At 45.7% G+C, this 27,889-nt stretch overlaps 2 gene segments (V, D, J or C); both read right to left on the reverse strand.

The window, feature by feature from the left end:
• Positions 1–17,700: 17,700 nt before the first annotated feature.
• On the reverse strand, positions 17,701–18,654 carry LOC144273722 (immunoglobulin lambda variable 2-23-like). The segment is given in 2 exon segments: positions 17,701–18,189; positions 18,529–18,654. Coding segments are annotated over 2 exon segments (366 nt in total).
• Positions 18,655–19,900: 1,246 nt separating this feature from the next.
• Positions 19,901–23,680, reverse strand: LOC144273295 (immunoglobulin lambda variable 2-8-like). The segment is given in 3 exon segments: positions 19,901–20,084; positions 22,916–23,231; positions 23,571–23,680. Coding segments are annotated over 3 exon segments (546 nt in total).
• Positions 23,681–27,889: the final 4,209 nt, after the last annotated feature.

A 27,889-nucleotide genomic window follows, 5' to 3' on the forward strand; every position in this document is an offset into this window, starting at 1 on the left:
GTGAATTTGTGTGGGGGGTGGAGGGTGAGAAAACCTGGATTTGTGCTGGAAATGGCCTAACCTGTTGCTCACTTTAGATAAGCTATTACCAGCAGGACAGTGGGGTGGGAGGAGGTATTGTTTCATATTCTCTGTGTATATATAAAGTCTGCTGCAGTTTCCACGGTATGCATCTGATGAAGTGAGCTGTAGCTCACGAAAGCTCATGCTCAAATAAATTGGTTAGTCTCTAAGGTGCCACAAGGACTCCTTTTCTTTTTGTGAATACAGACTAACACGGCTGTTACTCTGAAACCTGTCATTATGCAAGGCACTGCATTCAGCCGTATGGAGTGGAAATCTATCAACTGCATGAAAAAACTTGCACAGATACAGACAGACATCATCTTCCTTTCCAAATGCAAACAGATGGACATCGTACCAAAAGGACTGAAGGTAAAAAATCCATTACAATCTACATACCACACAGACTATGCTGACAGCTTGTGCCACACGCTCTCAAAGAAACTGCAGAATCACCTGATCAACATCCTCTACAGCAAACAGGGAAAGATTAAGAATGAGCTCTCAAAAATGGATACTCTCATAAAAAACCAACCTTCCACACAAACTTCCTCGTGGCTGGATTTTACTAAAACTAGACAAGCCATTTACAACGCACACTTTGCTTCTCTACAAAAGACGCCCAGCGGAAGCATAGATTCCACCCGTACCCACTGGGAGGCTCATGAGGAAGGCGATGGCCAGGCTGGGGGTCATGTCTGCAGCTGGCGGCTCGTTCCCCAGGCGGGATGGGAAGCTGAAGCCCAGCGCTGGCTCTGTGCGGGGTGAGCGGCCTGCGGCTGGGCTATGAACAGACCCCCGGGGAGCTCATTTGCATGGGCCAGGGGGTGGGGACAATATAATGGGGGACCCCAGGTGGTGTGTGGCACTGTATTGATTTGTAAACATCTAATGGCCGGTGGGTTGGAGACCCTAACCTCAATAAAGAAACATACCTTAGGGTGTTCAGTCTGTGCTCCTTACATCTGAAAATATAAAACCACTAAATATAATCTCTCTCTCTCTCTTTCTCTGTCTCTCTCTCTGTAGATCTCTGTCTCTCTTCCCTTTAGTGTTGTGGCTAATGTTATAATTCCTTCAATTGGCTATCCCTCGATTCAAAGATTATCTCTGCCATGGATTTACATATGGGTTCTGGATGACTCAGGCATCCAATCCTGGAACCGCAAATCCGCCCTCAGTAGGCACAGACATTTCCTGGCAGGTCAGCTGCCTGCTGGGAGAAAGTTCTTTCCTTTTCCTTCCTTCTCTCTCTCTCTTTTAAGCTTCAAGGGCAAGGCTCTTCTCTTCGAAGTGGGTTGCTCCTCCCAGCTTATGACATCTACATTAGTTTTCTTAAAGTACGCTTTCGGTGTGTCTTGGTAGCATTTCCTCTGTCCACCGTGGGATCTCTGACCACTGGTGAGCTGAGAGTAGAGGACTTGTTTTGGGAGGCAAGAGTCTGGCATCCACACCCAATGTCCAGCCCAGCGAAGTTGGTGCATGAGGATCATTGCTTCAGTGCTGGTGATGTTGGCTTCAGTGAGGATGCTGTTGTTAGTGAAGTGATCTTGCCACTTGATGTGAAGGATCATCTGGAGGGATCGTTGGTGGCACCTCTCCAGACTCTTGAGGAGCTGTCGATAGGTCACCCAGGTTTCACATCCATAGAGGAGCGTAGGAACAACAATTGTCTTATAGATCTGGGTCTTGGTGTCTTTCTGTAGGACACAGTACATGAAAATGCGTCGGAGCAATTTCCCAAAGGAAGCACTTGTGCACTGGATCCTGTGCTGGATCTCACAGTCAATTTTTGCGTTTTGAGAGAGTTGGCTACTGAGGTAGCAAAAGTGCTCAACTGTCTCGAAAGTCTGACCCTCGATGGTGATTTGTGGTGGGTCATGTGCAAGGCCTCAAGCAAGTTGATAGAGCACTTTAGTCTTCTCAATATTGAGTGAGAGTCCTAGGCTTTGGTAATCTTGTGCAAGGAAATCCAGTATGAGCTGAAGGTCATTCTCAGTGTGTGTAAGGATGACACAATAATCAGCATACTGAAGACTAGTAATGGACACCCTGAAGATTTAGACTTCAAGCGGAGACATGGAAGATTAAAGAGCCGCCCATCCATTCTGTATTGAATGTCAACTCCATTGTTATATACCAGCAATTAGTTTTATTACTGATCCATTCCTTTGCAGGATGACCTGGAGAATGAGTAAGGAAACATGCTTTAGAAAGATGCTTCACACAAAATTATGCTTTAGGGTATAATATTCGAGAAGGTATTTCAGTCAAATTGCTTAGTGCCACAGAGAGAGGATAAAAGTCACCCCTGTGCAGAAGGGTATCAGATGACTTAGCCACGGAAGGCCTAGGAGAGGCTATGTAGGTGCAAAGGCCTTTGTGCTGGCCCCATTACAAAGAAAGTCCTTTATCGATGGGCTGACGGGGAAGGTCACTCATAGATCATTGAACCCTCCCTTCCAGACAATGATCTATCTGGGCTCAGCTTCTCCACTGACTTCAGTGAGAGAAGGAGAGATCAGTGAGCTGCAACATATCTGATCATAAAGCTCTGGTGGGTCACTGGGGGTATCCACAGCACCAGGGCAGATACACCTGTTCTTCCCTCCTGCTCCGTGAAATACACCCTGGGCACCTGCTCCCTGCGCTCCCCAGGGGAGATGGAGTCGGAAGAACCTCTGTCTCCCAGTACAGCTCTGTGCGGTGTCCATAAAGGGAGATACTTTAGGTCTGTTCTCATTGCTGTGGAGCATGAACCCCACCCCCAGGAAATCCCTTCCCCAGTCTCTGCAGGGGAAGGTTGTTGTCTGAGCTCAGACCAGCTTCCCCTCACTGTGTGTCTCCGGCACAGTAATAGTGGGTGGTGTCCTCGGGCTTCAGGCCGGAAATTTGCAAATATATCGTGTTGACAGAATTGTCTCTGGAGATGGTGAACCACCCTTCAACAGCCTTAGAATACCGTTGACTCGATCTGGTTGGAGAGTTAACCCTAGCCACTGACTCTAGACTCTTCCTGGGAGCCTGACAGACCCAGTCCATATCATAGTCTGCAACAAGACAATCACATCCAAGGGCATCACCTCATCTGTTCCTGACACATGTAAATGATTCCAAGTGCATTGCACTTTAAGGCTGTGGATTGCAAAAAAAAGCCTAGGAGATTTGGGTGCCTTGCTCCAAAGGAAAAGAAGTTGGCGTTAAGGTTAATTTTATGATTAGGGGTCAAGGTGGCTCCAATTATTGGGGTTAGGGTTAGCGATGGGGTGAGGCGGTGGGTGTTGGGCAGGGCTAGGGTTCGGTTTACAATTGATTGGGAGCTGGTCGCCTATATCTCTTGGGCTCTTTTAAAAATCTCAGCCTGTTTACCTAGGAGATTGAACATCGAAATGCTGGAAATCAAATAGTTCTCCATGATTTCTTTTATAGCAGCCAGGCCTGACTCTCCCAGATATTGCTGAGACCAGAATCTGCAGTTACAGCTGGGGAACATCGGTCAGAAACCAGCCTGGAGGAAGAGGGAGGAGTTTGGAGGGAAAACTCTAAACCGACACAAGAAATAGCCGAAATAGAGGGTAGTCTGCAGCTGACGCTGGTGCTGAGGGGGGGGGGGGGAAGGATGGGGCTGTGGTGGAGAAGGCTGAGTTCTGGGAAGCAGGAGAGCTGGTCTCAGTTTCCCACACAGACTCCGTGGGTGAACTTGGGTAATTCATTCAGTCTCTCTGTGCCTTAGTTCCCACTCTGTACAGAGGAGTGATAATATTTCTCTTCCCGACCATGGAGATTCTGGCGATAAGTCCTTTTGAATCACTCAGATATTAAAGTGATGGGGATCATGTAGTATTGACTAGTAATGTAAACTGGGATTTATTCGGGCTGCTAACTAAGAATTGTTTAAAATTCTTAGTATGTTTATTGTCATTCCGGCTGAAATGGGAGAACATTCAAATTCTCTAGAACAGTGGGAGGGTTTCAACGCGCAACACGTATTTATTCGATTCACCAGTAGATGGCGCTGCTCTGGCATTATCCCACCACACCCATCGAAGGCATCGCTTGAAGCGAACGGGGGCTGTACTTTTTTAGAGAGTGATACAAAGGAATGTCAGTTACCAAACCAATCAGCCCATCACTTGAATTTGTCTCCAATTGGAATACTCGTTTTACTTTGGTGGCGTGGTAAAGGGCAGCTTCACCCCGTCAGACACATCCCTAATTAGGTATTTTGACCGCAATTTTTAAATAACATGTAACCTACATTTTCCACAAATAGGGTTTTTAAACAGTATTTTTTTCATATTTTTCTCACTCATTTTCCGTCTAATTTTACCACAAATAAAGACTTCAATTGCATTTGTTATGTACATTTTTATCCACATATTTGCACACCGCAGTTTTGTACAAATGAGCAATTTTTTTTTAGTCCCACACTACACACGGAGAGGCCCGCTGGAGAACTGTGGAGAAAAATGTCTAAGATGTTTCCTGGTCTAAGCTCGTGCCCTTTATATTCTCCAAGCGTGACAGCTGAATGTAGCTCTTTAAATAAGTACTTGACTCTTGGGAGGAGCTAGGACAGATAAAATGAGGTCCCCTAGTCTTCCCAAAATATGTGGTTGTACATAGTGGAAGGAGTTCCCTTCGGAGATCTGCAAGCAGCATTAATGTCTGAACATCCAATGAAGCAGGGCTGGGAGGGTTTTTGTTCGGCTCTCCTATGTGACTCTGCCACCGTGCCACACCCAGGGCGCAGAGATACACCGCCGTGTCTGCCGGCTCCAGGGCTGCGATGCTCAGAACTGTGGAGCTGTCATCCGCCTGGGAAGAAAACCTCTTCTTGGCGAACTCTGCGGTATGACTCTCAGCTCTGGCCTGCTTCACTCCTCTCCAGAGAATGTACTGTGGGGCTTGGTTGGGAAACTGGCGGTACCAGAAGAGATAGACGTAGCCGGTAGAGTTGGTCTCATAAGAACAAGTGAGGGTCACAGCGTCTCCTTCTCTTCCAGAGAGGCGGGGTTCCCTGGACTGGACCGAGTCCCCCAGCACAGCACCTGTAACAAAGCAATGAAATTTTAGGACATGATTTCACTTGTATCTGACTCACCGAGGCTGCTCCAGGTGCATGGCGGTGTAAGACTGGCAATTTCGAAGAACCCTAACGGGTTTAGGCTCCCAATAACCATTACATTAAGGACTAGACTAAAGGTAAGCGTTTGGCATTGGCATTCCATTTAGAGTTAGCTTTAGGGTTTAGGGTCAAGTTAAGAGTCAGGGTTCCATATAGGGTTGAATAGTAGTAGAAATTTTAACTTCCTTAGACCCCTCAGAAACCTCCACGTGTTTACCTAGGTGAATAAATAGCCAAATGCTGAATATATAATAGGGCTCCATGAATTTTTTTCCTTGTGTGACTAAATGGGACCCTCCAGATACCGCTGCAAAGAGGACTCTCAACTTCAGGGCTCTGCAGGCAGCTACAACTGAGGAAGGTTCGTCAGAATCCGGCCTGGTGGACTCGAGAGGAGGTTGGGGAAACTCGTAACAGACACAGGAAACGCGGTGAGTTCTGCTCAGTCTGCAGCTGACAAAGTGGTGACATTGAGGTGAGAAGAATGAGCCGCTGATTAAGGCTCTGGGCTGGGATACAGGATATCTGGCATCGGTTCCCAGGTCTCCTATAGAGCCTCCTGTCTGACCTTGGGCAAGCCAGTTAATATGTCTGTGACTCCCTTTCCCTACCTGTACAAGAGCGATGGACATGTTTCTCTCCCTCACTGGGGCATTGTGAGGATAGATATTTTGAGGCGCTCCGGTATCATTCCTAAGAAGAACCATATAAGTAAGTAGATTTTCACAATGAAATCTGGAATTTTCAATGGATAAATTCAGTGAGAGTTGGGTGCCTAACTCACTTAGATTCCTGCCACATTTTTACAACAATTGTTTTAATATTAAAAAGAAAAGGAGGACTTGTGGCACCTTGGAGACTAACCAATTTATTTGAGCATAAGCTTTCGTGAGCTTTTCATCACTGAATGCATCCGATGAAGTGAGCTGTAGCTTATGCTCAAATAAATTGGTTAGTCTCTAAGGTGCCACAAGTACTCCTTTTCTTTTTGCGAATACAGGCTAACATGGCGGCTACTCTGAAACCTGTCATTTTAATATTAGTTTGTCTTTTTCTACAACTGGGAGCCGGTCTCTCTCTCTCTCTCCCCCTCTCCCCCCCCCCCCGTTAAAATGCACTTTACCAAACAGTTGCCAATGATCAAACCTCTGTTTTCCCCCAATATACATACAGAGAATTGTTTTAATCCTGCACATTATCTAAAAGTAATACAAGGGAACGATAGCACTCTAACAAACCACTCAAGCATACAAGCTTTTTTAATGTTTAAATAGTGGTCTGACTCTGTTAGAGTTGCAACCGGTAATTTAACCCCACTACACCCATCGAAAACTGAGACTATTTTATTAAAATATTCCACGCACTTTTTAACACATAGTTCATGACAAATGGAATTTGTTTACATTACATTTTTTACAACTAGGCCAGTGTAAACACAGAAACAAATTCCCCGGCTATTTTAATCCCGTTTATATTCTCCAAGGGTGATATTATAATGCAACTGTTTATAGCTCTATAAAACTGATAGAAGTCTATAAAATCATGACTGGAGTTGAGAAAGTAAATAAGGAAGTGTTATCTACTCCTCATAACACACCTATTAGGGGGTCACCAAATGAAATTAATAGGCAGCAGATTTAAAGCAAAAAAGGAAGTATTTATTCACATAATCCACAGTCAATCTGTGGCACTCCTTGCCAGAGGATGATGTGAAGGCCAAGATTATAACAGGGTTCAAAAATGAACTAGATACGTTCATGGAGGATAGGTCCATCAATTGCTACTAGCCAGGCTGGGCAGGGATGGTGTCCCTAGCCTCTGTTTGTCAGAAACTAGGAATGAGCAACAGGGGATGGATCACCTGATGATTCCCTGTTCTGTTCATTCCCTCTGGGCACCTGGCATTGGCCATTGTCAGAAGGCAGGATACTGGGCTAGATGGACCTTTGGTCTGACCCAGGATGGCCGTTCTTACGTTCGTATGGTTGCACAGGAATTTGCTTTTGGGAGGAATAGGAAGGAATACCTGGACACCACCGAAACTACTCCAAATGATGAGATTCTTTTCAGTATAACAAATCTGTCAAGGGCCGCTGCTTCCAGCCTCAGAGGGTGTGTGCCTAACCTCAGCTGCAATAAGGCTGGAAGGATTTTTGTACAGCTCTGCCATGTAGCCTTGTCACTGTACTCTCTGCAAGGCACATTAACACACCGCTGTGTCTGCCGGCTTCAGGGCTGTGATGTCCAGAACTGTGGAGCTGTCATCCGCCTGGGAAGCAAACCTCCCCTGGGCGAAATCTGCAGTATCGCTCTGACCTGTGGCCTGCTTCACTCCTCTCCAGAGAATGTACTGCGGGGCTTGGTTGGGAAACTGGCGGTACCAGAAGAGATAGACGTAGCCGGTAGAGCTGGTCTCATAAGAACAAGTGAGGGTCACAGCGTCTCCTTCTCTTCTAGAGAGGCGGGGTCCCCTGGACAGGACCGAGTCCCCCAGAGCAGCACTTCAACAAGCCAATTCAATTTAAGGGCATAATTTCACCTGTACGTGACGCACCGAGATGATTCCAGGTGCATTGGGGTGTAAGGCTGGACATTTTGAAAAACCATAAGGGATTTAGTTGCCTGACGGCCATTAAGTTAAGGTTAGGGCTAGACTAAAGGAAAAGGGTTTGTCATTGCCATTAGATTTAGGGTTAGCAGTAGGGTTTAGAGTCAGGTGGACAGTCAGGGTTTCATATAGGGTTGAATGGTAGTAGGACTTTTAACCTCCAGTCTGTTTACCTAGACGATCAAATAGCCAAATGCTGAATATATAATACTGCTCCATGACTTTTTTTCCTATTGTGACTAAATGGGACGCTCCAGATACCGCTCCTAAGAGGACTCTAAACTTCAGGGCTCTGCAGGCAGCTACAACTGAGGAAGGTTCATCAGAAACAGGCCTAGTGGGGGAGGCAGGAGGTTTGGGAAACTCTGAACAGACACAGGAAACGCGGTGAGTTCTGCTCAGTCTGCAGCTGACAAAAGTCGTGAAATTGAGGTGAGAAGAATGAACCGGTTGTTAAGGCTCCGGGTGGGATACAGGAGACCTGGCAGTGGCTTCGGTTCCCAGATCTGCTATGGCCCCCCTCTATGACCTTGGACTAAACAATGAATATCTCTGTAACTCCCTTTCCCTACCTCTGCAAGAGAGATGGTCTTGTTTCTCTCCCTGATTGGGGAACCATGAGGATAAATATCTTGAGGCGCTCCGATATCATTTGGAAGAAGACCATACAAGTAAGCAGACTCTTAACAATGAAATTTGGAAATTTCAAAGCAGAAATTCAGACACACACAGAGAGAGGTGCCTAAATCCCTTAGGTTCCTTTTGACAGGTTTCAGAGTAGCAGCCTTGTTAGTCTGTATTCGCAAAAAGAAAAGGAGTACTTGTGGCACCTTAGAGACTAACCAATTTATTTGAGCATAAGCTTTTGTGAGCTACACGTGAGCTCACGAAAGCTTATGCTCAAATAAATTGGTTAGTCTCTAAGGTGCCACTAGTATTCCTTTCCTTCTTAGGTTCCTTTGAAATTCCCAGCCACGTTTTTAGAAAAAGTGGATATAGTGTACTTAGATTTTCAGAAAGCCTTTGACAAGGTCCCTCAGTAAGGACTCTTAAGCAAAATAAGCTGTCATGGGATAAGAGGGAAGGTTCTCTCATTGATAGGTAACTGGTTAAAAGATAGGAAACAAAAGGTATGAATAAATGGGCATTTTTCAGAATGGAGAGAGAGGTAAATAGTGGTGTCCCCCAGGGGTCTGTACTTGGACCAGTCCTATTCAACATATTCATAAATGATCTGGAAAAAGGGGTAAACAGTGAGGTGGCAAAATTTGCAGATGATACAAAACTACTCAAGATGAAGTGAGCTGTAGCTCAGGAAAGCTCATGCTCAAATAAATTGGTTAGTCTCTAAGGTGCCACAAGTACTCCTTTTCTTTTTGCAAAGACAGACTAACACGGCTGTTACTCTGAAACCTACTCAAGATAGTTAACTCCCAGGCAGACTGTGAAGAGCTAAAAAGGATCTCTCAAAACTGGGTGACTGGGCAACAAAATGGCAGATGAAATTCAATGTTGATAAATGCAAAGTGATGCACATTGGAAAACATAATCCCAACTATACATATACAATGATGGGGTCTAAATTCGTTCTTACCACTCAAGAAAGAGCTCTTGGAGTCACTGTGGATATTTCCCTGAAAACATCCATTCAAGGTGCAGCAGCAGTCGAGAAAAGCGAACAGAATGCTGAGAATCATTAAGGAAGGGACTAATCATAAGATAAAATATCATGTTGCCTCTATATAAATCCATGGTATGCCCTCATCTTGAATACTGTGTGCAGATGTGATCGCCCCATCTCAGAAAAGATATATTGGAATTGGAAAAGGTTCAGAAAATGGCAACAAAAACAATTAGGGGTATGGAACAGCTTCCGTATGAGGAGAGATTAATAAGTCTTTCAGCTTGGGAAAGAGACGACTCAGGGGGGATATGATAGAGGTCTATAAAATCATGACTGGTGAGGAAAAAGTAAAGAAGGAAGTGTTATTTACCCCTTCTCATAACACAAGAACTCATTCACACAAAGCACAATCAACCTATGGAATTCCTTGCCAGAGGATGTTGTGAAGGCCAAGACTATAACAGGGTTCAAAAAAGAACTAGATGAGTTAATGGCAGATAGGCCCATCAATAGCTATTAGCCAGGCTGGGCAGGGATGGTGTCCCTACCCTCTGTTTGTCAGAAGCTGAAAATGGGCAACAGGGAATGGATCACTTGATGATGACCTGTTCTGTTCATTCCCTCTGTGGCTCCTGGCATTGGCCACTGTTGGAAGACAGGATACTGGGCTAGATGGGCCTTTGGTCTGAGCCAGGATGGCCATTTTCTTACACTCTCATGTTTGCACAGGAAATTGCTTTTGGGAGGAATCAGAAGGAATACCTTGACACCACCAAAACTATTCCTAATGATGAGTTTCTTAACTGTACAACAGATCTGCCAAGGGCTGCTGCTTCCAGCCTCAGAGTGTGTGTGTGTGCCTAACTTCAGCTGCAGTAAGGCTGGAAGGGTTTTTGTACAGCTCTGCGATGTGGTTCTCTCCCTGTGTCCTCTGCAGGGTGCGGAGAGACACCGCTGAGTCTGCCGGCTCCAGGGCTGTGATGTCCAGAACTGTGGAGCTGTCAGCAGCCTGGGAAGAAAACCTCTGCTGGGCGAAACCTGCAGTGCGCTGGTACCTGCTTCCCTTCGCGCCTCTCTGGAAAATGTACTGCGGGGCTTGGTTGGGACACTGGCGGTACCAGTAGAGAGAGAGGGAACCGGGATAGCTGGTAGTGTAAGCGCAGCTGAGGGTCAGAGTCTCCTTCTGCTCCAAACACTTGGGGATCCTTGGACTCGACCGAGTCATCCAGCGCCGCACCTGTAACACGAGGTTTAAATCCAAGTACAGCAAGTTAATTGCACTTGGGCCACGGAAAGGGTTTCAGGTGTGCTGCACTTTAGGCGGGCACGTCAGAGGCGTCCAGGGGGGTTAGGGTTTAGTGTTAGGGTAGCGGTTTATAGTTAGTGTCTGGGTTAGGAAAAGTTTGAGAATTAGAGTTGAGTGAGTGTTGGGCACCTGGTTTCCTGAGGATGCGCTGAAAAAACCCGGACTGCTTACCTAGGTGAATAAGCAGCCAAATGCTGATAATGAAACGCGCCTCCATGATTTCTCTTCTAGCCACCGAATTTGACGTTCTCAGCTGTTGTTGCTCACAGAAAAATTAACTCCACGCCTCTGAAAGCAGCTGCAGGTAGGGAAGGTTCATCAGGAACCAGCCCAAAGGAAGAGGGAGGGGTTCGGGCCTTGAAACACGCTGGGTTCAGTTTGGTCTGTAGCTGACATAGCTAGCGAGGGAAGGTTGGGTTTGCGGTTAGTTAGAACGCTGGTGCTAGGCCTGGTTTCCGGCTGTGCCACAGATTCCTTGTGTGACCTTGGACGAGCCATTTAATAGCTCTGTGCCTCAGTTTCTCTGCATGGCAATCATCATATTTCTCTAGGTCAGTTTTGAGTATAAATATCTGGAGTCACTCCAATTATATTGTAATTGGGATCACATTAGTACTCACATAGCTTTAGTAGGAATGCAGTGTGGGATTTTCAAAGGAGAAATTTAATGGGATTTTCGACCCCAACTCCATTAGTCTTCTTTGAGATTCCCAGAAAAAAATTCTTGGAAGAATTATTTTAAATTGCTTTTATTGTCTGCCGATTAAATACTGAAAATAAGGGTGTATGGAAGGATTTCAAATTACAATGTGTGTTTATACTGTCTCTGCATCATCTGGTGGTGAGAAGAAGGTTCCCTTAATTATATTTTCGACACTGAAGGCAATTAGCCACTGGAACAATTTAGGAAGTGTTGCAACTTTTAAATCAAGGTGGGATTTCCCCCCGTCGTCGTCCCCCCGCCCATCCCGTGTAAAGATGTGTGGTTGCAAAAACAGGAATTAATTTAGGGAAGTCCCATGGCCTGTGTTGTGATAGATATGGCAAATTCCTTCAATATCCTTGAAAACCCTTAGTGTATTATGTTTAAGTATCTGTGGGGGGTCCATTGTATGAAATGGAAATTTTATGAATTATTGTGGGCCACGATTGTATGTAACCTCTCTAGGGGAGAGATGTGATGTGGGACCTGGGCATTCAAAGGTCTACACTGACAAAAAGTGCAGGACCAAAAAGGACTTTGGGAACAAATGATGTTGAGTGTTTGTCTGGGCAACATCTAGGGAGAAGCGAATGCAAATTCCTCAGCAGAAACCCAGCCTTTTGAAGCTGTAGCCTGAGGAGTTGGCCTGTGTCTGGTGAGCTATTAGCCAGGATGGGCAGGGATGGTGTCCTGAGCTTCTGTCGGTCATAAACTGGGAATGAGTGACAGGGGATGGATCACTGGATGATTCCCTGTCATGTTCATTCCCTCTGGGGCACCTGGCTTTGGCCAGTGTCAGAAGACAGGACACTGGGCGAGATGGACCTTTGTTCTGACCCAGAATGGCCGTTCTTATGTTCTTATCACTTATTACATGTAGGCAAGAGTCAAGGCCCAAGCTGTATAAAGGAAAGACTAGATTATATGTTCTGGTTCTGGATCAGAATTCAGAAATAGTTATGACCCACGTGGGAAAACCCAGTTGTGGGTTTAGAAGGGCTGATACCTAGGTTGGAATCGGGGCGACTCCTGATGAGCCTTTTAGCATGCCGCTAGGTTATTTGATTGTTCTCATGTTTTTTTCTCTGTAATGCTTTCACCCTAGAACTACATGTGCTGGCTTAGAAACAGCTGCCTGGTAACTTGTAACTGTAACAATTACGCTGGTCTTTCCCTCTGGAGAGAAAGCAAGACGCAGGAATCTGGCCTCTTGGGCTGTCTGGCTTGCTGAGGGTATCCCAGTCTAGGCAAGGAACTGAATCATCTGCTCAGGGAGGGAGAGAGAGATGGATCTAGGTGATCAGTGTGGTCCCTTATTGGCGTTATAATCTAGGACTAAGGGTTTCCGTTTGGGGTTTTTTTGGAAGGGGTCACATCAAACCAACACAATCCCTCCCCAAAAGTCTCTGCTGTAATGTTGTGACATGTTCTGAGCGGGGAGCTGCTTCCCGCTTCAGGGGGCGCCTAACCTCAGCTGCAGCAAGGACAGGAGGGTTTTTGCACGTCTCCGATATGTGGCTCCGTCACTGTGCCAGACCCAGGGCGCAGAGATACACCGCTCCGTCCGCCACCTCCAGGGCTGCGATGTTCAGAGCTGTGGAGCTGTCATCAGCCTGGGAAGAAAACCTCTCCTGGGAGGAAAACCTCCCCTGGGAGAAATCTGCGGTGTCACTGAAAGCTCTGGCATCCTTGGTTCTCTCCAGACAATATACTGCAGACCTTGATTCGGAAACTGGCGGTACCAGTGGAGACAGACGGACCCAGTACAGCTAGCAGCGTAAGAACAGAGGAGTGTCGCCTTCAGCTCCGGACACCTGGGTTTCCTTGGACGGAACCGAGTCGCTCAGCACCGCACCTGCAACAGGACCATCACATTCAAGGGCGTAATTTAAACTGCACTTGAGACAGAGAGACCCTCCTGGATGCATTGCAGTTTAAGGCTGCGAGTTCTCACGGAGCTAGGCTCCCAAATCCAGGCGAATGCAGGATACGGTTCGGTTACATTTCAGGGTTCAGTTTGAGCATAAGGATAATGGTAGGGCTTAGGTTAAACCTTAGGGTTAGGAGTCATGGAAAGGGTTAGGGTTTATAGGGAAAATGTAAAAGCTGTGTTCCAATGTGCGTCTAACTTCCCCACACGCCTTTGAAAATCTCCGTCTATTCACCTAGGTGGTTTATTATCCAAATGCTAAGGATAAAACATGTCCCCATGATGTCTCCCACAGCCACCCAGTCTGAGGCTCTCCGATGCTGCTGAGAAGAGAAATCTGAACTGAACGTCTCCGAAGGCAGCTACATTTGGGGAACTGTAATAAAAAAATAAAAACAAACAAGCAGCCTTGAGAGGAAATAGGAGGAGTTTGGGGAACTCTCGACCTGAACTCAGTGTGTTTCCTGTGTCGGTGAACCTCCTGTTGAAGCAGGCGTGGGAATGGCAACCTACCTTGAAGGAAAGAGTTAACCTAGATGTGAACGCCCCTGGATTTAAACTCGGGACACCTGGGTTCACTTCAGATTCCATAACTGGATTCTCTTGCTAACCCATGGCAAGTAATTTTAACTCCTCACTTACATCATGGGGGGAAGGGGGTCAAATAACGTCTCTAAATCACATGTGATTTCTGAGGATAATCAGTTTTCAGGCGCTTATGTGCAACTGTAGAGGGATATAATTCCATAGAAAATGCCACAGAAAAGTTCATTAAAAATGTAGAGTGGGATTTGAACAGCATGAATTCAGAGGTAGCTGGGCCTTGGGAATCCCAGCTAAAATTCTTAGCAGAATTACTTTCTTTTCTTTTCTTTCGTCCCCTCTCTTTGCTGTCACTGATTAAAACCTAAAATACTAAAACAACAGGGAAGCGTTTTCAAAAATCAACATGTTTCAGAGTAACAGCCGTGTTAGTCTGTATTCGCAAAAAGAAAAGGAGTACTTGTGGCACCTTAGAGACTAACCAATTTATTTGAGCATGAGCTTTCGTGAGCTACAGCTCACTTCATCAGATGCATACCGTGGAAACAGATAAAGTCTGCTGCAGTTTCCACTGCATGCATCTGATGAAGTGAGCTGTAGCTCACGAAAGCTCATGCTCAAATAAATTGGTTAGTCTCTAAGGTGCCAAAAATCAACATGTATCTATATTTTTTACCAGTAGGTGACGCTGCTCTTCCAAGCGTTCACCACTCAGCCTACAGAGCATGGCTTTAATCGAGTGGGTCTTTCAAAAATGATGCACGGGAAAGAGAGACCCCAGCAAATCAGCACAACATGCGAGTTTGCCTTAGACTCCAATACTGAATCCGCTCGAGGAAGCACCCCCGCCGGGGGTCCATTAATTTTCACCATGTTTCACATATTTTACTCTCGTTTTTACCTCAAAGGGGTAATTTTAACAGCATAATCATTGTCAGACTTTTAGCCCACATTTTGCCACATTGGATAAACATTTTTACCACACCTGGCCAATACGTGCCCCCGCTGTAGCTGAGAAACGACTTTTAAGACCTATAAGGCGCATTTTAAAACAGTGTAAACAGTCCCCTTCAGAGCACTGCCCCCAGCTGTAATGTCTGCAACGCTTTCCGCTGTGAGGAAAGGAGGGTTTTGCTGTGAGGAAGGGAGGGCTCTGCTCCGTGGCTCTCTCACTGTGGGCGCTGCAGGGCGCAGGGACACACCGCTGTGTCCGCCAGCTCCAGGGCTGCGACGTTCAATTCTGTGGAGCTCTCGTCGGCCTGAGAGGAAAATCTCTCCTGGGAGAAATCTGCCGCATCGCTGGAAGCGCTGTCTTGTTCCTCTCCGGGGAGTGCACTGACGGGCTCGGCTGGGAAACCGGCGGTACCAAAAGAGAGCGAGGCCAGCAGTGTCACTGGTGTTGGAGGAAGAGCTGAGTGTCACCTACTGACCCAGACACTTCGGGTTCCTCGGATCGGACCGAGTCGCCCAGCGCAGCACCTGCAGCAAGAGCATCAAGCTCAGGGACGCACTTTCAATTGCACTTGACCCATGGAAACCCACTGCAGGTAAAGGAGTGAATTTCAAAGGAATGTAAGGGAATTGTGCACCTAACGACAGAGGAGTTAAGGGTTAGGGTTTGGGGTGACAGTGGAGAAAAGGTTTAAGGTAAAGGCTAAAGTTAAGGAAGTCGAATCTGTGCTGGACGGTTTAAGATTATGCTTCTGGTTTCCTGCGCAATGAGTGTCTGATTCCGGTAGAATCCTCTGACAATTCGTGCCTGGTTACCTAGGAGATTCACTATCCAAAAACCGAGAATAACCCGCGTCTCCACGGTGTCTCCTGCAGCCACCAAGCTCCTACTCTCAGATATTGCTCTTGCGACAGAATGAATCTGACCTTCACGTCCCCTCAAGGCAGCTCGGACCGGTGAAGATTAGTCAGTAACCAGCCGAGAGGGAGGAGTTCAGGGGGCTCGTAACAGACACAGGAAACAAGCCGTGTTCAGGTTAGTCTGCAGCTGAAATCGCGGGGCGGCTCAGGGAAGAAGGAGGGTTTGTGAGTCAGTTTCTGGGCTGGTACTGAGGACATCTGAGTTCGGTTCCCAACTCAGACCCGGCTCGCTGTTTGCCCTTGGACAAGGCAGTTAATCGCTCTATGCCTCAGTTTCCCTATATGTAAAATAGAAATTGCAATATTCCTCCAGTTCCCAGGGGGTTTATTAAGATCAATATCTTGCGATGCTCAGTAGTTACTGGTTATATAACTACGTCGATTTTTTGCAATTCAATGAAATTTGGCCTTGTCCACGGAGCAAGGAAAGCTAAACATCTAACTCTGAGAGTGTCCTTTCAGTTTTCAAACAAAATTCTTATTTGGCCTTTTCTTCTACAGCTACTGTTGTTCCCCCTCGCTAAAAATTAAAATGAAGGGTACACAGAGGGATTTCAAAAAAAAAAATATTCATACTTTTCAACAGAGCATGCAGCTGCTTACACAATATACCTGGAAGGCATTATTTTAATCATATGGATTATTGAAAAGAAATGCGAGGGAATAAGGGTTTTCTAACAAATGACATAAAAACAGAACCTTGTCTGATGCTTGAACAGTGATTTAATTCCAGAACAGGAGGACCCAATGATTTATTTCCCTTATACGCATTTACAAAGAGCTATTTTACTACAATTATTTTACTGACCATTTTAAACCTCCATTTTGCAACAAATTAGCATATTCACATTATTTATTATATTACAAAGAACCTCAATAAATGATGAGAAAATACTTTAAATAAGTTTCTTGACTAAACCCCTGCCATTTATATTCTCCAGTGGTGGCATTTTAATGCAGTCGTTCTCAGCCAGGGGTACTCCCCCAGATACGCAGAGATCTTCCAGGGCGTACAGCAACTCATCTAGAGATTTGCCTACTTTTACAACAGGCTACGTAAAAAGCATTAGCGAAGTCAGTACAAACTTAAAATTTCATACAGACAATGACTTGTTTATACTGCTTTATATTCTATACACTGACAGGTACGTGGGATATTTATATTCCAATTGATTTTTTATAATTAATGGTAAAAATAAAAAGATTTTTTTCAGTAATAGTGGGCTGTGAAGCTTCTATTTTATGTCTGATTTTTCTAAGAAAGTAGTTTTTTTAAGTGAGGTATAACTTGAAGTACGCAAGACAAGTCAGATTCCTGAAAGGGGTAACTACAGTCTGGAAAGGTTGAGAACCATAAGAACATAGGAACGGACATACTGGGTCAGACCAAAGGTCCATCTAGCCCAATATCCTGTCTCCTGACAGTGGCCAATGCCAGGTGCCCCAGAGGGAATGAACAGAGCAGGGAATCATCAAGTGATCCATCCCCAGTTGCTCATTCCCAGCTTTTGGCAAATACAGGCTAAGGACACCATCCCTGCCCATCCTGGCTAATAGTCATTGGTGAACCTATCCTCCTTATCTAGTTATTTTTTTAACCCTGTTATAGTGTTGGCCTTCACAACATCCTCTGGCAAAGAGCTCCACGGGTTGACTGTGCATTGCATGAAGAAATATTTCCTTTTGTTCGCTTTAAACCTGCTGCCCATTAATTTCATTCGGTAACCCCTAGTTCTTGTATTAAGAGAAGAATAAAGAACACTTCCCTATTTACTTTATCCACACCAGTAGAAATTTTATACACCTCTAACATATCACCCCGTAGTCGTCTCTTTTCCAAGCTGAAAAGTCCCGGTTTTATTCATCTCTCCTCATATGGAAGCCACTGGTTTAATGCAGCTGTTTGAATAAGAATTTGGCGCTTTGGAGAGATTAAGAAGGAGTAATCTGACAGCACCACATCCGAGCCAGAATGTGTGTTTTTAACAGTGCAGCAAAACTCCGGAGGGGCTCCGCTTCCAACCTCAATGTGCACAGCATTATCTGCAGCTGGGAAGGGAGGGTTTTTGTACGGCTCTCCTGTGTGGCTCTGTCACTGTGCCAGACGCAGGGCGCAGAGATACACCGCGCTGTCCGCCAGCTCCAGGGCTGTGATGTTCAGAACGGTGGAGCTGTCATCAGCCTGGGAAGAAAACCTCTTCTGGGCGAAATTTGCAGTGTTGCTTTGGCCGCTGATGGACTTCGCTCCTCTCCAGAGAATGTACTGCGGGGTCTGGTTCGGGTACTGACGGTACCAGTAGAGATAGGCATAGCTATCGCTGGTGGTGTAAGAACAGCTGAGTGTCACAGAACCTCCAGCTGATCCAGACACTTCGGGTTCGTTGGACTGAACCGAGTTACCGAGCGCAGCACCTGCAAAAAAGACAAATAGATTCATGGACAACATTTCACCTGTAGCTGAGCCGTGGAAATGATTCCACCTGCATTGCAGTTTAAGGGAATTTCAATGAAGTCTTTAGGCGCCTCACTCCATAGGATTGGCCGTTATGAGCAGGGGCAGGGTTAGCGTTTACCGTTAGGATTAAGGCGAGGGTAAGAATAAGGATGTAGGGTTATGGTGAGGGTCAGGTTGTAGCATTCGCGTTTTGGTTACAGTCTAGGGTAACCCTTAAGTATAGAGATCGGTTCATGGTTCAATGGGAATCGAGTGTCCGGTTCCCTTAGGCTTCTTTGAAATCCCAGCCCAGTTACCAAGGAAATTGAATATCCAAATGCTGAAAATAAAACACGTCTCCATAGTATCTTCTATCTATACCGCCCAAGTTTCAAACTCAAAGCTATTGCCGCTGTGTCAGAGGAACATAAACTGCACGTCTGTGAGAGCAGCTACACAACTGTGGAAATTCATTAGAAACTAACGGAGAGGAAGAGGGAGGAGTTGGGGAACTCACCGCAGATGCACTGGGTTGAGGTCAGCCTGCAGCTGACATATTAGTGTTGTTAAGGGGAGGGGGATGGGCTTGTGGACGAAGGTCTGCTCTGGGATTCAGAGACCTGCTCTGCCACAGACTGTGTGTGTGACGGTGGGAAATGCTCCATGCCTCTGTTTCCCTAGATGTAAAAAAGCGAGGGGTTTCTTCTAACTCATATAGGGACTGTTGATATTTCATGACACGCTCAGGTATCATTGGGCTGGGGGATGAACATGTCACCAGCAATAGTGTCCGGGGTTATCAGAAGAAAAATGTAACGGGATGAGGCGCCCAACTCTGTTACCCTCCTTTGAAACGCCCGGCCAGAACTCTTAAAATAATTGTTTAAATTATTTTCGTCTTTCGTTTTCTGCCTTTGCCGACAGCCTGAGTTAAAGCGAAGATCTATAGTCTAGCATGGAAAGGTTTCTTATGACAACCTGTGTTTCTATTTTCCACCAGCAGAGGGCGATGCTTAGTCATGATTTTACCACCTACGACAAGCTTAGAGTTCAGGGCTCTCGACCTATACTCTTGGGAAAATTGAATTGCAATTAAATAGTTTCCAAACAAATCCGACCAAAATGTCAAGGTCTCTGCGATAGGCGTATTGATGTGACCGCTGGGGAGCTGGTAACAGCAGCTGGAGCCCGCTACCCAAAAATCGGTATTTCTATTTCCCCATATTTCAATTTGCATATGTTACCCCCATTTCACCAAAAGGGCGGTATAGTGTTAACCTAACGAGCTATTTAACAGTCTATTATCCCTTTTCAATGACATTTTTAATTCACATTTTACCTGAATTTGTATTTCCAACAGTAGTTCATTTTGTCTATATTTCACTCAAAATTGTAACCCTTTTTTACTACAAATGATTCCTTCTCCCCCCCCCCACTTCAAAGATATAAATAATCTCCTAAACTAGGCAAAGCTGTGTTAATAATTTCCTAAATAAATGTCAGGCCCATTATATTATCCCAGGGCGACATTTAAATTAGCTCTCAAAATAAATATGTAACTGTTAAGGGAAGTTCTATCTTTGCAATGCAGATACTCTCTTTCAATGCGCTGCTCCCCGTTTTAATGTCTGTAACAGCCCCTGCAGCAAGGCTGGGAGAGGTTTTGAACAGCCCTGCTGTGAGATTCTTTCACCGTGGGCGCTGCAGGGCGCAGTAACACACCGCTTTGTCCGCCACCTCCAGCGCTGTGACTTTCAATTCTGTTGAGCTCTTGTCGGCCTGAGAGGAAAATCTCTCCTTGGCGAAATCTGCAGTGTCGCTGTAAGCGTTGTGTGTCTTTATTCCTCGCTGCAGAATGTACTGAGGGGCTCGGCTAGGAAACCGGCGGTACCAAAAGCGAGAGACGCCCGCAGTGTCACTGGTATCGTAGGAACAGCTGTGTGTCACCTACTGACCCAGACACTTCGGGTTCCTTGGATCGGACCGAGTCGCACAGGGCAGCACCTGCAATCAAGGTCCGGGAGGCACTTTCAATTGCACTTGACCCATGGAAACGGTTCCAAATGCATGGCAGTTTGAGGGTGGGGAAATTCAAAGGAATGCGGAATAGGGGCGTTGTGCGCCAAACAACGCCAAAGGAACTAAGGGTAGGGTTAGGGGTGACAAAGGAGAAAAGGGTTAGCGTTTAGGGCAAGGGCTAAGGTTAGGGGGATCTATACTGGACAGTTTGCGATTGTGCTTAGAGTTTAATACGCAAGGAGTGTTAATTCCCGTAGAATTCTCTGAAAATTCGTGCCCGGTTACCTAGGAGATTCACTATCCAAAAACCGAGAATAATCCACGTCTCCATAGTGTCTCCTCCTACAACCACCAAATTTCTACCTCCCAGATATTGCTGCCGCTACAAAATAAATCTAAATTTTCACGTCCCCTGAAGGCAGCTCGGACCGGGGACGGTTAATCAGAAACCCGCCGAGTGGGAGAGGGAGGAGTTTGGGGAGCTCGTAGCAGACACAGGAAACAAGCCGTGTTCAGGTTAGTCTGCGGCTGAAATCGCTGGGCGGTTCAGGAAAGAAGGCAAGTTTGTGAATGCAGTTGAAATCTCTGGGTGGTTCAAGGAAGAAGGAGGGTTTGTGAGTCAGTTTCTGGTCTGGGACTGGGGACACCTGGATTCAGTTCCCGCCTCTGCCACCGGCTGCCTGTTTGCCCTGGAGCAAGCCACTTAATGTCTCTGTGCCGCAGTTTCCCTACATGTAAAGTAGATATTGTTATATTTCTCCATCTCCCAGGGTGATTGTGAGGATAAATATCTTGGGGTGATTAGCAGTTACTGGGAGGGGGTCATATTACTGTTTCGTTTTTTTTTTGTTTTTTTTTGGTTGAATGAAGTCTGAGATTGTCCAAGGAGCAATGCGAACTAGACATCTAACTTTCTGTCTTCTTTGAATGTTTCGGACATCGTTCTTGAAATAATTATTTTATTTTATATGGCCTTTTCTTCTTCAGCCATTGTTGTTCCCTGGATAGAAATTATGAAATTAAACATAAAGTGATTTCAAACAACAATAAGTATTCACACTTTTCAACAGACCATTCAGCTGCTTTCACAATATACCTGGAAGGCATTGTTTTGATCATATGGATTATTGAAAAGAAATGCGAGGCAATGAGGGTTTTCTAACAAATGACATCAAAGCTGACCCTTGTCTGATGGTTGAACAGTGATTTAGTTCTGGAACATTAGGAGCCAATGATTTGTTTACATTACCCGCATTTACAAAGACATATTTTACTGTAATTATTTTACCCATCAATTTTAACCACCATTTTGCAACAAATTCCCTTTTTTTACATGATTTATTGTATTACTAAGAACACCAACAGAGGGTGAGAAAATACTTTAAATAAGTTTATTGACTAGACCCCTGCCATTTATATTCTCTAGTGGTGGTATTTCAATGCACTTGTTCTCAACCAGGGCAGAGGTCTTCCTGGGGGGTACATCAATTCATCTAGATATTAGCCTAATTTTACAAAAGGCTGCGTAAAAAGAACTAGCAAAGTCAGTACAAACTGACAGGTTTCAGAGTAACAGCCATGTTAGTCTGTATTCGCAAAAAGAAAAGAAGTACTTGTGGCACCTTAGAGACTAACCAATTTATTTGAGCATGAGCTTTCGTGAGCTACAGCTCACTTCATCGGATGCATACTGTGCAAACAATGACTTGTTTATACTGCTTTATATTCTATACACTGACATGTAAGTGCGATATTTCCAATTGATTGATTTTATAATTAATGGTAAAAATAAAAAGAATTTTTTCAGTAATAGTGGGCTGTGAAGCTTCTATTTTATGTCTGATTTTCTTATAAAGTCATTTTTAAGTGAGGTATAACTTGGGGTACGCAAGATAAATCAGACTCCTGAAAGGGGTACGAATAGCCTGGAAAGGTTGAGAACCATAAGAACATAGGAATGGCCATACTGGGGCAGACAAAAGGTCCGTCTAGCCCAGTATCCTGTCTTCCAACAGTGGCCAGTGCCAGGTGCCCCAGAGGGAATAAACAGAACAGGGAATCGTCAAGTGATCCATCCCCAGTTGCTCATTCCCAGCTTCTAGCAAACAGGTTAGGGACACCATCCCTGCCCATCCTGGCTAATAGCCATTGATGAACCTATCCTCTATGAATTTATCTAGTTCCTTTTTGAACCCCGTTATAGTCGTGACCTTCACAACATCCTCTGACATTAACCGTTCCACAGGTTGATTGCAGGGAGAAATATTTCCTTTTATTTGTTTTAAATCTGCTGCCTATTGATTTCATTGGGTGACCCCTGGTTCTTGTGTTAAGAGAAGAATAAATAACACTTCCCTCTTTACTTTATCCACACCAGTAGAGATTTTATACACCTTTATCATATCCCCCCGTAGTCGTCTCTTTTCAAAGCTGAAAAGTCCCGGTTTTATTCATCTCTCCTCATATGGAAGCCACTGGTTTAATGCAGCTGTTTGAATAAGAATTTGGCGCTTTGGAGAGATTAGGAAGGAGTAATCTGACAGCACCACGTCCGAGCCAGAATGTGTGTTTTTAACAGTGCAGCAAAACTCCGGAGGGGCTCCGCTTCCAACCTCAATGTGCACAGCATTATCTGCAGCTGGGAAGGGAGGGTTTTTGTTCGGCTCTCCTGTGTGGCTCTGTCACTGTGCCAGACTCAGGGCGCAGTAATACACCGCGCTGTCCGCCAGCTCCAGGGCTGTGATGTTCAGAACGGTGGAGCTGTCATCAGCCTGGGAAGAAAACCTCTCCTTGGCGAAATCTGCGGTATCACTGAGATGGCTGGCTGACTTCGCTCCTCTCCAGAGAAGGTACTGCGGGGCCTGGTTCGGATACTGACGGTACCAGTAGAGATAGGCATAGCTACCGCTGGTGGTGTAAGAACAGCTGAGTGTCACAGAACCTCCAGCTGATCCAGAGACTTCGGGTTCCTTGGACTGGACAGAGTCGCCCAGCGCAGCACCTGCAAGAAGACGAACACATTCGAGGTCATTTCACCTGTAGCTGAGCCCTGGATATGATTCCACCTGCATTGCAGTTTAAGGGAATTTGAAGGAAGTCTAAGGGATTTAGTCGCCTAACTCAATAGGCATTAATGTCATGGGCAGGAGAAGGGTTGGGGGTTTAACTTTAGGTTTAAGAAGAGGGTATGAACAAGGGTTTAGGGTTATGGTGAGGGTGAACTGTCAGGCTCCAGTATTTCCGTTTTGGTTACAGTTCAGGCACGGGTTAAGTAGAGGGTTAGGGTTAGGGGTCAATGGGAACTGCGTGTCTAGTTTCCTTGAAATCCCAGCCCAGTTACCTAGGAGGTTGAATATAGAAATGCTGAGAATAAAACACTTCTCCATAGTATCTTCTCTATCCACCAAGTTTCAAACTCCCAGCTATTGCCGCTGCCTGAGAGGAATATAAATGTCACGTCTGTGAGGGCAGCTACAACTGTGTAAAATTAATTATAAACCAACGGAGAGAAAGAGGGAGGAGTTCGGGTAACTCACCGCAGATCCAGGAAACAGAGTAAGTTCAGGTCAGCCTGCAGCTGACATATTAGCGTTGTTGACAGGTTTCAGAGTAACAGCCGTGTTAGTCTGTATTCGCAAAAAGAAAAGGAGTACTTGTGGCACCTTAGAGACTAACCAATTTATTTGAGCATGAGCTTTCGTGAGCTACAGCTCACGAAAGCTCATGCTCAAATAAATTGGTTAGTCTCTAAGGTGCCACAAGTACTCCTTTTCTTTTTATATTAGCGTTGTTAAGGGAGGGGGAGGGACTTGTGGACGAGGGTCTGCTCTGGGACTCAGAGACCTGCTCTGCCACATACTCTGAGTGTGTGACGATGGATAATGTATTCCTCAGTTTCCCTTGCTGTAAAATGGGGGGTTTCCAGCTCCTTTAGGGAATTTTCAGATCTCTTGACGCTCGCAGATATCATTGGTATGGGGCATTAATATGTTTGCCAGCAATAATGTCATTATTGCAGGGTTAGGATCAGGGTTCGGGTTAAGGATAACCGGGGCTTTCGGATCTGGGTCAGGGTTAGAATCAGGGTTCGGGTTCTGGGTAGAACGGGAGTTGGGAGCCTAATTCCATGAAGCTTCTTCCAAAAAACAGCACCCGGATACCTAGTTGGTTAAAGACCCAAAGGCTGAGAATGAAACGCGTCTCCATGGTGCCTCAGACAGCGGCAGCCGGACGAGCTGAGAGGTCGCGGAGAGAAGAATCTTAAAGGCAACTTCTCGGAACAAGGGCTGGGAGCGGTTACTACGAGACCAGCCTAGCAGAAGAGGGAGGGGTTTGGGAAATGCATAACAGACACAGGAAACGTGCTGGGTTCTGCCCCTGAAGCGCCAGTGAGAACTCGTGGGGCAAATTCCTTCCACTGCACTTCCTGGAAGATGGGTTTCTTATTCATTTTCATGTTTATTGTCCTTCTTGTTGCTACTCAGGGAGACGCAAATTAAAGACATTGTGGGAAGACTTAAGTTCTGTGTTGTGCGTACTGGTTTTGTCGGTGTGGATATCTTTTTGTATGTCTCTATGTCTGTGTTTGCATGTGCATGCGTGTATGTCTGCATGCTTCCGTATTTTGTGCCTTTGTGTACCTATCCAATTGAACCCATGCTGGTTTACCCCATCTGGGGAAATCCCGCCCCAATGGAATTACAGCTGATTGATACCTGTGGTGGACCTGGCCCAGTTGACTCCATTTGACCCACAGTGATTCACCGCAGCTGGGAGCAGACCCACTGTGGGTAAACTGGCATTAATCTGAAGTAATAAAATGGTGAATGAGGCCCATAAGTCTTCACAGGTGTCAGGTCGTGTGGTTTATACCAGCCCTATCACCTGGTGTAACCATCTGTCTGTGGCCTGGGGATACACCTCTACAGTTGTGTTTCTCATGATAAGAAAGCCAAGGGGGTGGGTTTTTGTACAGGTCTCCCTATTAAAAGCCTCATAGTGTCTTCCACGAGAGCACAGAAATACATCGCTGAGTCCGTCGGCTTTAGCTCTTTAATGGTTAAACTGAAGAATTTTGAGGATTTCCTGAATTGTGCAGAAAACCGTCTCCCGGCTCCATTCTTTTCATCGTTACTCTCATCTATTCGGAAGAGGAAATCCATTCTCCCTGATCGTCGCTGTCTGTACCAAAATAAGTAATAATACTGATATCCAGTGGAGAAAGTACACTCCAGGGTGACAGTCTGCCCCCCCCCCCCCCCACTTTACCAGCTGTCCTTGTGTTTGGGTGACACTGCCTTGTCCCTGGCTGAAACCTGCAGGGAAGGAAAGAGATGCAGAAAAAAGTTCACTCTAATTAAGCATGTAAAATTGTTGCACATCGACAGGCACTCTCGTGAGAGGAGAACAGAGTCCCTTGAGGACTCACGGCCTCCCAGAAATTGAAAGGCTATTTATGCGCATCTTGTACAAAGAGACCCACTCAGGCGTAGAATACAGGATTGGTTTGCCCAGCTTCTAGTAAGGCAGCAGTGAAGTTGAGACTGGAACCCAGGAGTCCTGAGTCCTAATCGTACATGCTGTAACCATAGACCCTGATTCCCACGCAGGGCTGGGAATAGGACCCAGGAATCCTGATTCTCAGTCTAACTGCTTTCAACCTCTGGACTCTATTCCTCTCCCAGAGGTGGGACTAGAAACCAGGCCAGACCCACTCCTTTAACTCACTAGACACCCCCCCTCCTCCCTGAGTTGTGAACAGAATCCCGAAATCCTGTCTTCCAGTTGCCCCCCCTCCCCCCGCTGCCCACGCCTATTCAAATCCACTGGGTAACAGAAGCTGTAATATTCATTTCCCCCTTTAGCTGACACTTACTCAAAGAAAGGAATGCTGTTACTGTCCAGATCAGGATTTCTGGAGCATTCATGGTTAAATATATTGTTTCCAGATCTTCAGGCGCTCCAAGCCACCACAATGATGGATGCAATACAGGAACCTGAATAGAACAGAATCTTATGGTGAAGTTTCTCTCACAGAATCAAGTCAGAGACATTAAATCTGTGGCAAGAGCTCCATTTAGTCCTCTCCTATAGACCCCAGTTGAAGCCTGTTTCTCTCACCATGGAACACAGCTAATACCCTCCGATAGTATTTACCCCACCCGCTGTGGCTTTGGCTTGTTCCTGTCACGTGTCACCTTTCTGACCTCCAGATCTCTTTCGCAGCTCAGTAGAAGGAGCAACTTGTTCTTCTTAGTACTTCGGAGAGGATAACTCAGCAAGAATCACAAAGTCGAGCAGGTTTTTACTTTTTTTTTCAAATGTTAACACACACACACACACACACGGGATTACACATTGATCCCATTGCCACAGATCTGGGCAGGGCCCTCCCTGCTCACAGCCCAGAGAAAAAATTTGCCTAGGGTTCTTTCTCCAGAGTGAAGCAAAATTAAGCCCGTTGAGTCACGACCTGGGGATCTGGGCCATTGACGCCAATACAGTTATTATTCAAAATCCTCCTGGTGTACAGACTTCAGGCTTGTTCGAATACTCTGTGTTTGTTATGTTTCTTGGCTCGTGAGTAGGGCTGGGATATTCAAAAGAGCCTAAGGGAGTTGAATTTCACTGGAATTTTCAAAGGAAACTGAGTGCTTAACTCATTTGAAAATCCTAACCATAATTACGAGTGGCTCATTAAAGAATACAGTATTAGGAGAACTACTGAAATGAAGAGTAGGTATTTTTTAACCTACAGCCAGGTATTGCTACTCTAACAGCAGCTGCTACTGCCCTCCCCTCTCCCACCTCTCAGCTGTGCCAGGGAGGGCGGGGGGAGAAGTTGCTCCTCTGCATATATTGTAGCTCAAAGACAAGTTTGATAAGAAGGTTTGAGAGCAAAGATGGGCAAGTGGTTAGGCCTGGAGCCTAGAATCTGGGAGATTCTGTGTGAGGTTGGGTGGGTGACTTGTTGGCTTCTCTGCGATTCAGGTCCTCATCCCTGAAATGGAGATCGTGGCCCTGCCCTATATCACAGAAGTGTTGTGAAAATAAAATAAATCGAAGGCAGTAAGGTGCTCAGGTGATGGGGGTCAAAAAAGTAACTTAGATTGAAGTTATGGGCTTATGGTAAATTTTTCAAGAGCACCTAAGTGAGGTAGGACACAGCCCCATTTTGAAAAGGTAGTTTTGAAAATGTTCTCCTGAAAGTGGGAATTACGGAATGACATTCTCTGACCTCTGCTATGCAGGAGTCAGCCCAGATAATCAGACAGGTGCCTTCTGGTTTTTAAAATCTGTTATATCCGTCCGTGCTCATTTTTAATGGAAATCTGGTGTTCAAAACCCGAAATCAGATTAAAACGCTGAGAACAAGTATTTCCTTGCACACAGTTGGAAATTGACGGTCATGGTGATGGCACCTAGACAATAAAACTGAGATCTGGGCTGGCCCTGTCAGGCAGGGACCCTGCATCAAAGATTTTTCAAACTCAACAGCCGAGACAGATGGGGAAGAACGCAAGTGAGGGATGTGGGAGGGTTTTGTGCAGCTGTCTCCGGGGACTCTCTCACTGTGTCTCATTCAAGGCACAATAATACACAGCTCCGTCCGCCAGCTCCAGGCCTGCGATGGTCAGAACTGTAGCAGTGGCTTTAGCT

The sequence above is a fragment of the Eretmochelys imbricata genome, chromosome 13 (assembly GCF_965152235.1).
Source record: "Eretmochelys imbricata isolate rEreImb1 chromosome 13, rEreImb1.hap1, whole genome shotgun sequence".
In the NCBI taxonomy this organism is placed as follows: Eukaryota; Metazoa; Chordata; order Testudines; family Cheloniidae; genus Eretmochelys; species Eretmochelys imbricata.